At 37.8% G+C, this 12,029-nt stretch overlaps 1 protein-coding gene across 1 annotated transcript in view; it reads right to left on the bottom strand.

Moving 5' to 3' along the window:
- ptprsa (protein tyrosine phosphatase receptor type Sa) overlaps positions 1 to 9,992 on the bottom strand; it is a 127,374-nt gene extending 117,382 nt beyond the window's left edge. Inside the window, exons 1-2 of the mRNA XM_042005806.1 lie at positions 9,988 to 9,992; positions 6,390 to 6,610 (exon numbers count right to left, since the gene is read on the bottom strand). Of these exons, the coding sequence (XP_041861740.1) occupies positions 6,390 to 6,610; positions 9,988 to 9,992 (226 nt within the window). The remainder of the gene's footprint in view (positions 1 to 6,389; positions 6,611 to 9,987) is intronic.
- Between the last annotated feature and the right edge of the window lie 2,037 nt (positions 9,993 to 12,029).

Genomic DNA, 12,029 nt, shown 5'->3' with positions numbered 1-12,029 from the left:
TGGAGGTAAAAATACATTAGTGTGTGTTTGTGTGTTTTCTATGTTAACTGGATTCCAAATAATTTTGCACATCAGACTCGTTGATTCACGAGGGAATGTGGCAAGACGTGGGAATTCAGTTTGATGTTGTGGTGTGTTGATACCCAGAGGTGAAAAAACTTTACCTAAACACAATGTTGTCACTTTGAAACCATCTTTCTAAACAGTGGCAAACTAGTGGTATGCACAAATTGGTCCCATTGAAACCCCTTTTTGAAGGCTAAATTAAATAAAAAAGCAAATGACACTAAATATCTTTCAAATCACTAAATGTAGAAGCTCAATTCCTCAGAGAAAGAGAGTACAGAAATTAAGCTTGAGTGTATGATGTCAAAATGGCCACATAGGGCACTGAAAGGTAAAATGACAGCAATTTTGTGTCATTTAAAGACTCACTTGAGGCAACTGGCACTTGTTCGCTCATTAAACAAAGAGGACAGCTCAAATTGTTAAAGGTGTTACAGGTCTGATCAAAATAAATGACAGGAGAGAGAAAAGGGAGACAAAACAGGCTGTGTTCATTCCACTAAGTGATAAACAATACACGCTGCACTTTATGTACAATTTATTTTCCTGTATTTTAATACAAGTAAAGCCTCAGTCTCAACTTCATTTAGAAAAACATACTATAAACAGGAGTAAATTGCCTGCAGTGCTTTAGCACCATTTCTGACTTCTTTAGTTTATCCAGATCAGCTGCTGAAAGGTTGCTGCTGGTAGACTCATCAGAACATCTTCACTGCAAGCTAACCTTCACAGACTGTCTTTAGAGAAGGATGAGGGCTCTCTGAATCAGCTGTTCCCTTGCACAGCAGGTGGTATTTAAGATGTGAGTCAGACTCATCTGAATCAGAACGGGGGGGATGTCGGCACAGAGAAAGTTAGCTTTGAAAAACTGCCTGTTTATCGGTGAATGTTTTGCTACAAGCTTCATCAATAAACACCACACAGCTCTTCTAGTTCCAGCAGATTCCCATTTCTGCTTCACCACTTGTGGGTAAAGGGAAGGGAGCTAACCCTGAATTGACAGCAGCTTCACCCAGGAGTAATGACCTTGCCCAAACTCAGTTTGAAGGTGGAAGCAGGAAAGTTTAACAGCTGGTTTTGTCTGAGTTTTCCCTGATAGTGGAGGCAACAGACCAGAGTAGCACGGTAAACCCTCACAGAAATGTTGCACTTCAGGAGCAAAGAGACCAGACGGAAGATGAGGAAAATAACTGGTTTTACTGTAGCTAAACCTATGAGAGTGGTGTTTAGTTCAGCGGGTGTTGCAGCCGCCCCATAAACACAGCCAGACCAGGTTTGATCCCGACATCGCCCTGACTCACTTTCTCATCTGCCCAGTGTACACTAAATGACACTAGAGCCCACTGAATGTTAAAAATAAACAAACATAAAAAACACTAATATATGAAACACACATACAATTAAAATCTCACACACGTTTTACAATTTCCATTTGAAGATAAAATATTTTTCAGAATCATAGGACCAATAAGATGTCGGAGAGAATCTCTGTGTTCTCTAACTTTTTAAGCTCTAAAACTTATTTAAGTACAGGGCACAGCATAATTCATCATTTTAAAAACCACCTTTGAGATGTGTTGAACTTGTCTTTACTCGCAGGCAGCTGGAAAGCACCCTTCACACACTTCAATCTCATGTATTTCTCTGTCAAACTAAGTTCATGCAACATCACTCAAACTACTGGAGCATGTTAATGAAAAGAGGCTGAAAAGGAGGCAAAAGAGAAGATATGGTAAACATCATTATTGGGTTGCAAGCTTGGAGGATGGCTCTTTTATCCACTGTGCTGACTCAAAATGTGTTTTCTAAATATTTCAATAAAATAAATTACACTCAGACTTTCTCTAATACCACCACCACAGCATTTTATCTTTACCTAAAGCATTTCAGTTGCAATATAAGAACAACTGTTGACTTTACAGGGCTGAGAATGGGGGGGTACTTGAAGTTATTCCTATGCCACTAAAACTAAAGTTTCTCTCTACAACGTAGGAAAGGCCCATCTCTAAGAATTCTACCAAATGTAAGCTCAAACAGGCTACATACATCAGAAATTCATGCCTGCTATTTAAACATAAATGTACTTTTCTTCTCATCTAAGAGAAAGAGATAAACAGGCCAAATACGAGGGTAAAATACAAGGTCAAGCAGGCTGAAACAGGGTGCATATGAAATTGAATTTGACAGTGTTGACTCAAACATAATTTGACTGAAAAAGATCGTAGTAGTGAGTAAAGAAGAATGGAAGACATAAAATAAATTAATTAAAAACAAAAGTAAAAAAAAAGCAATAGCCAGCGTAAGAAACAGCTCCACAATGGGGAACTTTTTTCCTCTTTCTAATTGGCAGATTCAAAGGATTGTAAATAACTGAACACCCTCACCCCCCCATCACCACAAGTTCTGGCCAATTATTATTATAAGCTCTTTGCCAAGAATGCCACTGTGGAGAACTATAAAAGGGCCAAAGAAATAAGGAAATATGTGTGTGTGTGTTGTGTATCCAATTCTAGAAATGGATAAATAAGCCAGTGTACTTATCAAAATACTCACATGTAAACAAATATTCAAAGGTAGAATCATCCAACTCTAAACATACTGGTTTACAGTATTGCATATGTTCTATAAATATATTATATTCTATAAATACTTTATTTCTAAAGTTTCTGTATTGTCAGTTTTAGTATTCAAACTTTTGATTAAATATTAATTTGTGGTTTTATTTCTGTTTGTATTTATATTTAAAATGCCATTATGGAAATTTAAATGAGGCATTTGAGCTAAGAGAAGCTCAAACAAACAGGAATATTATGTATACATATCATGTGTAAACAAATTAACTCCCAGCTTTACTCATAAAATGCATGCTTGGCACTGTCATTTAGTAGTTTTATAGCCAACAAACGTTATAGGATTGTAATTCGATCGATATGGCAATACCACCCATGACAAAGCTCAGGTGACAATCCACATAAGTTTCTTTCAGCATCTGTACACACCCATATGCGTACCTGAATACAAATGTATGCAAACACGCAGACAAATATAGACTTGCACACAAGGCAAGCATTAATATAGTTGGGGAGGCAGGATTTATTGAGTCATATTTCTTTCTCTTTTGATTAAAAACGTCTCCTTCACGGTGTGATTTATGAGTGTAAATAAAAGGAATGGAGGGGAGAGGGGAGACAGAGAGAGGGAGGGATGTGAGGGGAAGGGATGACATCATGCTTTCAGATGGGCTTTTCTGTGAAACGGTGGCATCCTTTCAGTCCAGCGAGTGGGAGTGAACATAATTGGACAAGTGCACTACTGTGTGTGGCTGTGTGGGGGTTGGGAATGTGGGGGTGAATCAGAGCAAGCAAACGAAGGTAGTCTTTGCATGTGCATATGTTTTTAAACATAATAGTAATTCATGCCATGTGGCCTCCAAAATGCCTTAGTTGTTTTGAGAGGAACTGTGTGAAAATAAAATAAAAAATGTGTGTAAAAATCAGAGACAGTGACGTAGAGTGAGCTGCAGTAATAAATCTACAAGCAGTGTACAAAAATGGACAGTTTGCAAAAAGAGCCAGAGAGATGAGTCTAACAAACAATGAGTAAGTAAATTTCTCATGACAACATGTTGCAACTAGGGATGTCACCATTACAAATTTTCTTGGTACAATTTTCTAAGAAATAATCACGATTTTACGATTATCACGATTATATGCTTAAATCAGTTTCCCAGCACTTACAATGTGTAAAATCACCCGAACACTCCTTGCGTCTATTAGTTTTATTTATTTCTGTCTTTTCATGCCAAAATAACTAAACAATATAGCAACAAATTAAACTAAGAAGTGTCATTCAAGCTAAATCTCCTCTCCTGTGTAAAGAATAAATAAATCCTCCACATTAACTCTGGATTTCTCTCAAATGGAAAAGGCTACATGACCTCTACCTGGACGTGGGAGGCTTCTTTCTGTAAACATTATAAAATGGTTTTGAACATTTCTTTTCAAACTGAGTAGACAGTTTAGAAACACTTGAAAAGCATCCAGCTTGCTTTGACTTCCAGCTGTTCTTTAGCAGAATAGTTAGTTTGGGACATAAATAATACTTCAATAGTGAAAATAAATAAGACCGTATATCTGGAATTAAATGCTGATTGTTCTATAGACTGTGACTGTTTCACACGGACGACTTAAGGCGGATTTATGGTTGCACGGCGTTTGCGTCTATGTAACCGACGTAGGTTCGGCGTAGCTCCGCAGAGGCTCGACGTGCACCTCTTCCAGACCTGACGTGCACCCCTGCTTCGCAGATGGTTACGTGGAGGTACTCCGTTGTGATTGGTCAGTTTGGGATGACGTGTTGCCGAATATCTGGATCTTTTCGCTGAACTTGTGTGGTAACCACCATTTTTAAAAACAATAACCAGTATATCAAGCCATAATTGCAAAATAGCAAATGACAGGATTAAGTTTAATTCTAATGTTCCATTAGATAAAATTTAGAGCCATTTAACCAAACTAGTTTTTAACCAAAGCAGTTTTTTTTCATCTGTGAACACTGCTGAATGCGTCACAGTACGCTAAGACGGACATAATTACAAAACAGCAAATAACACAATAACATTTTATTTCAGTGCTACGTTAGATAAACACCAGAGTAATATATACAAACTACTGTGCATTTACCTTTACTGTTGCATAAAAGAAACTGCTGGTTATCCTTCAGATGGTGAAACATATTGGATGTATTTTCTCCTTTCTCTGCAACCTTTTACATGCTGGTGAGCGGGCCTCCACAATTACACCTTAGTCATCTGTTTTCTTTAACCCAAAAACAAAATAAAAGGAAAATCCAACAAGCGTGTCTTAATCTGTTTGTTTGGAGGGAAAACTCTTCCTCTGCCGTAGTGTCTCATTCAGGCAGCCTGTTCTGCAACCCTCACGGAACTAAAACAAAGCAACACATGCGAAAACATGTGGAAGAGGTGTAACATTATTTTCATCTGTGCGGAAGTTGCGCTGAACCCTGAAATAATTCATATATATTTTATACAAAGTGATGGATGGATCTTTACGATTGATTAATCATAGCATTTACTACCGCGATTAATTGTAAAATTTAATAATTGTGGGATCCCTAGTTGCAACTTATGCAAACTGTTAATAGAGAAGCTTTAAAAATATTTTTACTCTTTGTAAATCTAACATCCAGTGAGACAGAAAAGGCAAAAAAGAAAAATAAAGACATTTGTTTGACATCTGTCTGTGTGAAATTTTGGATATTCTTTGGCCACTATGGTAAATTCTGCAATTAAGATACAAATCAAACCACCAAGTAATCACAGGAAGAGACACCTTTGTGGTCACTAGGGGCAAAAAAAAATGGTCAAGTGGCCCTCATGTAATCATGAACCTCTAACAAACTGAATGTTAAAAGTGAGATGATGGAAAACAGAGCAAGTTAAATGTGCAATTCATCTCACAAATTACAAGTAGACACATAACAAATATGCAAAACCATTTCAAATGCAATTCTTCTACTCAACAACACACTTATCCATGCACTCACAAGAGATTTACAAACAATAAAACCCAAGGGGGAGCCTCCCCACCTTGCCATCACTCTTGTTCCATTTCTCTGAGGAGCCTCATCTGTTTTGTCTCCTTAATGCTGCACTAAGCCCATCTTAACAGGGAAATGGTGCAGAACAAATCCTAAGCAGGAGTTGACAGGATGGGATAAGAGAGTACTGACTCTTCCACTGTTACAAACATTGGAAGTGATGAAGGGCAAAGCTGTGTTCAGTACCAGAAATCATATATGAATGACAAATATTTTGTGATATCAATGTTTTGAAACTGTATAGATGCAGTTGATTTGTATCCATGAAATCATGTCTGCAGTGTTTTGCAGTGTTTCTGTATGCAATAGAAAACATATTAGTCTCAGTTTTTAATTGTTGTGAATAATTGTAACAATCGCTTTTGTAGTTGATGCATCTGTCAGCACAGGCTGCAATTTATTAAGATTACCACTGTGATGTCAAAATACGAGAACAGCCGAATACTCTGTTTGAACACCTACTGTGTAGACACACAGTCACTAACATCCTGCTTATGCCATACGAGTCGTTTAAGCCCAAGAATAAAAAACAAAGAATTTTAACAAAAAAGTATCTGTATGCCAATATATAACTGTGTGCTAAAACTTTGCAAAATTACCTTTCTCTTAATTTTTTCTGGGGTCTTTGTAACCAGTTTGCTAGATATGAAGCTGACAGACACCTGAAGGTCATCTGACATATTATAGTTAAAATTGGTACTTACATAAGGCGTAGGAGCAGGTGAGCAGCAGCGATAGCAGCAGAATGGTCGTATGCAGAAGGACTGGCAAGGAGAAGCGCAGGGGGTTGGTGGTGGCCATCTTTGCTGCGGCAGAATGGGGGTCAGGGTAGGGCAGGGTGGGCCGGAACGATGACCTGGCCGGGGAGCCGAGGCCCCAACTGCGCAGGGAAGCTTGGGGTCTTAACGCACGGTGGCTTGGCACTCTGGAAAATAAACAATACATTTAACTTTTAGAAATATTTAAAAAAACAAGACTCAAAGGAAGGAAAAACTTCAAGGAAGTACATATCTGAAAGGTTATAAGACATATGTGACAGTACTGCTAAGAAGTGTCACATCTCCAGAACCTGCAACCTTTTACTTTCTATAACCAGAATCTCCTCACATTCCTTAATTAGCGCAGCAATGACTGTTTTCTTTTTTCTATCCTAATCACCTGATCTCGCTGTTATTTGCTTATCTCATTGGCTTGTAATTACACAGGCACCTGATAATATTGCCGGCATTGTCTCTTTGTTTTAGTTAAATTGCCATTAATCCCCCGAACTACACACGAGAATCAGGGTTGACACCCACCTCACTCTACAGTTCTTGCTCCTGTGGCTGTTACAGCACAGAACCACCACCAAGTGGTTATACATACTCTTTAATTAAAAAAGATTTATATGAGAGAGCGTGAAAGAGAGAAACAAAGGCTGAGATCAAGACCATTTTTTCTAAATGTTCATGAAGTTCAGCTGATGCTTTCACAATCACTTTAGTGAGAATTGTTAGAGAAGGTGAGCTGTAAAAATATTGCATGAAAGACATTGCAACATGATGCATAGACTGTCGTATTTAATCAGGCTACAAAGATGAAAACACATATTCGCTCATTCCCAGAAGATACAGATCGCAGACAAAGGGTCACAGCCCCGTGTCAGCCAGGATCTGGCCCGCTTTAGTGTCCTTCTCAAAGGCAATGAACACCTCAGAGCTTCAGGGAAGCTACAACTCAGCTGAGACTACATGGGGGGGTGAGGCCAAGTCTCTAAAAGGGAGATTAATAACCTCCACACCAGGTGGTTAACAGGGTACAGCAGTGCAAATTGTGCGGACAATGTTCAATTTATTGTTTTGTTATGTTACATATAGATTAAAATACTGTTCTGTCAACAGAGTGAAACTTTTCATCCTTAAAGTAGTCACTTTCCAAAAGTCCCCAAATACAGTGAAAACCTTCATGTGCTACACATAGTTAATTAGTTTAATAGATCAAAAGATCAAGATCAAGATCAAGAGCTACAAAAAATGCATGTGGATTTAAAAGTTGTTGTTTAAATGAGGAATATATTTCCAGAATATATAAATTACCGCCTTATTTAGGCAATATATTTCAATTAACACATCTTTACCACCTTTTATTTAGCAGAGATGTAAAGACAACATGGACAAACATGAAAAACAGGTTAAATAAAAGTAGGATTTAAAGTACATAAATTCTGTCTACTGTCAGCTTTGTTGTCAGACACGTCAAACTGCTAAATAAGTAGATTGAAAAGGTTAGTGTTACGCAGCTCTTTAACTGGGCTTCGTTTTTGACTGTGGCCTTGTGAGAGCTAGAAAACCACAGCTAATTGCAGTGTAACCGAGCACCTCAGGCAGCAGGCATATAAAAGTGTCCCACCCTCCTTCACAACTACCGAACCAGACTCTTCAACTGGCACAAAAAACAGCAGACACATGCAGCTGCAGGCACACTGAAAATTAAACCTCAAACACACAGAACGAAAACAAGACATGACAGAAGCTCTATTCACTTCTGAACACACACTCTTTTCAGATCTGTGATTTAAACGGAGAAATTTAAGAACACGTGACACGGCTGCACTTAAAAAAGTATTAAAAAAAACACACACACAAAAGGGAGATCAACAATGGATCCTTTGAAGCAACAGCAGGCCAGCAAAGAGTACATGTTATTCAGAAGCTCTGCTCATCTTTCAGCACAATACTGTGCACACACGACCAACATGTGTGGGCCTCTTTTGTTTGTTGCTTTTTTCTTTCTTTTTCTTGGCCAGGAGAGCAGGTGATGTCAATGTTGAGGAGTGAAAGAGGTACTGAAACATTTATATAAAGATAGTAAGGGAGTATCAAATTGTCTAGGGGAATTATGAATGATGCTCCCATTGTTCTGACTGTAAACACGGGTGTAGGTAAAGGGAAACTTGCATGCCTGTAGGGAATTACTATATCTTTGCTCGCAAGATGCCAAGGTCATGATTTATGGCTCTCCCCTTAGGGCATTACTATCTTCACCTCTGGTTGCTATATAAACTGCAAAACACAATTACAACAGCTATTGCTGCTGAACAGCCTCAACATACATAGCCTAAGGACATGTGTGGGGAGTACTTTAACCTCCTATATGCTATATAATTGTTCATGTCACTTTCCTTTCTTGAAATGTAAATACAATGGGGTTTGGATAGAAAGATATATATTTTTGAGTCTTTGGGGATTTGTGAAGATAAAACCTTTCAAAAGCAAAGCTAAACTTAATTTCTTATGAAATTATTTAATTCAATTAAATGGTTTGTGGTGCTAAACTCTACACTGGTTAATCATTTAAAATGTGTATGCTTAAAGTCTGATAAGTGGATTTAAAATCATATGATAAACAGCATGTTTCCCCAGCTTTGGGCACGTCCATGTGAAGACCTGTCAGCTCCTGCTAAAAGTATTTATCACTTCTCCTTTCAGAAAGGTCAGAGTATTTAGCATTCTGGCAATGCTGAGAGGCTAATCGATTGATAAACCCTCAGCTGCTTCCACATTGTATTCTGTGATCGAGAGGAAACTATTGATGATCAGCTTTTACAAATTTCAGTGCCATTTTTCTGGCTAACAATTCACTCACTTCTCAGGGTAAATAAGAGTAATAGGTTTGAATGGTATAGGAGATAAACATCTTCTAAGTGAACTCCAAATTTACAGCGTGTGTCAACCCAGTGATACTTGTTGCATTTGGCTCTTTTCAGTCCATAATCCTCACAGTGCAATCACCCTGCGGCAATCAAAGAAAATACATGGCCTGGCTGAAAAAAAAAGGGTAACACACTCTAATATTTAGTCGGATTTCGCTTTGATTAAGGCATACATTCGCTGTTGCGTTGTTTTGATAAGCTTCTGCAATGTCACTAGATTTATTTCCATCCAGTGTTGCATTAATAGTTCATGATCATGTATTAATGATGGGAGAGTCTGACCACTATGCAAAGCCTTCTCCAGCACATTCCAAAGATTCTGAGTGAGGTTCAGGTCTGGACTCCATGGTGGCTAACTGGAGAATTATGTCTTATGCTCCCTAAACCACTTTTTCATAATTTAGGCCTAATGATTACTGGCTTTGTCATCTTGGAATGTGCTCGTGCCATCAGGGAAGAAAAAAATCCATTGATGGAATAACCTGCTCATTCATTAGCTGACTTTATTCTTTGGACCATAATGTTGCTGAACCTAGACCTGACAAACTGCAGCAACCCCAGATCATAGCACAGGCTTGTAGAGTAGGCACTAGGCATGATGGGTGCATAACTTCATCTGCCTCTTTTCTTACTCTGATGCACCCATCACTCTGGAACAGCCTAAAACTGGAATAAGACCACATGACCTTCTTCCATTGCTCCCGAGTCCAAACTTTAAGCAAATTGAAGGCTTTTTCTCCAGTTAGCCTCACTGATTAGTGGTTTTCTTATGGGTACTCAGCTGTTTAGCCCCAATCCCTTTAGTTCCTTTTGCATTGTGTGTGCAGAAATTTTCTTACTTTCACTATTAAACATAGCTCCGAGTTCCACTGTTTGTCTTCTATTTGACTTCATCAAACATTTAAGTGATCGCTGATCACGACAATTCAAGATTGTTTTTTGACCACATTTCTTCCTGGAAGATGATGATTCTCCACTATCTTTCCAGTTTTCGTAATCTGTTGGACAGTTCTTAATCTATTTTTAGTTGTTTCTGCAATCTCCTTAGATGTTTTCTCTGCTTGACGCATGCCAATGATTTGACCCTTCTTAAACAGACTTAACATTTTTTCCATGACACGGGATGGTTATTTAAGAAATGAGAAGCTACTCATTGTGTCAGTTGGGCTAAATAACTTGTTGCCAACTTAACGATGATCGCCCATGAAGTAATTATCCATTAGTAGGCCATTTGCTTAGTTAAATCCTAGTGGTTTTTTGTTTTGTTTTTTTTGGGCCAGGCAGTGTATTACTTTATAGCACATTATCACATGATAGCCCTCAGAAAAATTGAGAAATAAGAAACTAATGCCATATTCTTTAGAAGTCAAATATTTCAGATCATATCATTTGACAAAAATGTCATATTTTAAATTCATAACACTCAAGACAATGTCAAATAGAAATAATTTAACCAATGAGACAGTGGCCAGTCCTTACTACTTAAGTCTATTCCCACTTATGGGCAATGAATTCATTTTAAATGTAGAACTTTTATCCCCTGTGAACACTGCCCATCAGTCTAAATATTAACTCAGTGCCAAGCTTCAGTAATTACAGCCAAAATGGCAGCACAATTTCCACTGAGTGGTAGCAGTCACTGGCTATCAGGGACTCTCACTTTGACATGGTCAAGCTTTAAATTCAGCTCAGTTCCCCATGCAATATTGATACTAATGCATTTGATTACTGAGATTGGAAAGGCACAGAAGGGAAGGGGAGATGGGAATTTGCACCATAAGCATGAAATGAGAGCAGGGAGTTGCAGATATAAAACTTGGGCACATACACAACAGTACACAATGAGCCACAGGAATTTAACAAGGAGACTATGTATAACAAAGCAAATTAAGGGATCATTTCTGTAAGTATAATATAGTTATTAATGAGATATGTCACTTCAAAGCACCAAAACTCTTTACATTCAGTCATGCACTATTTTGCTATCTTAAAAATAAGTATTCTAAACACATACAGACACAGCCGAAAGAAAACAAAACATTACATATACTATAGACTGAGTAAAATATATATCACCTGAGGGATCACATTAATAATCCCTTTTATGAGATGAAAAGCTAGCTAACTTCACACACATGGTTAAAAAGACCATAGTTTGGTTCTGCTTCATGATCAAACCTTGTTATTCGATGCCTAGATTTTCAAAAAGAATAATATTTCCTGTTTTTAGTCTGGTCCAAAAAAAGAAGAAGTTGCTTTGGCTTTGGACTGTGACTAGGTTAGAGACTTTGAGACTAGGTTGTTTATGCATTGTGTGGTCTCTAGCGGTTATGTAAAAACAGGATTCTGGATACAAAAAAAAAAAAAAAAAAGGAAAACACTCAAATTCAGTTTATGGATAGTCTGAGTCTCCATAGGCATCAGTTCATCAAATTAGAAAAACAACTCCTTGAGAGACGTCAGAAGGCAATCTTTTAATTACAGCACTTGATTATTTAGTATTTGTAAAACAGCCTCATGAAAATTAAGGAGTAAACTGATTATCAGTCTCACTATTTCATCAGTAGTTTATTAGTATTCAGTATTTTCTAATTTTCTCCTTTACTTTGATACTGTTCTGAACTCACTGCAACTTCTGCTTTGAAACAACTGA

The sequence above is a fragment of the Melanotaenia boesemani genome, chromosome 14, assembly GCF_017639745.1.
Source record: "Melanotaenia boesemani isolate fMelBoe1 chromosome 14, fMelBoe1.pri, whole genome shotgun sequence".
Lineage (NCBI taxonomy): Eukaryota > Metazoa > Chordata > Actinopteri > Atheriniformes > Melanotaeniidae > Melanotaenia > Melanotaenia boesemani.
The sequence above is the reverse complement of the archived record's forward strand: the minus strand, read 5'-3'. Positions and strand labels throughout refer to the sequence as shown.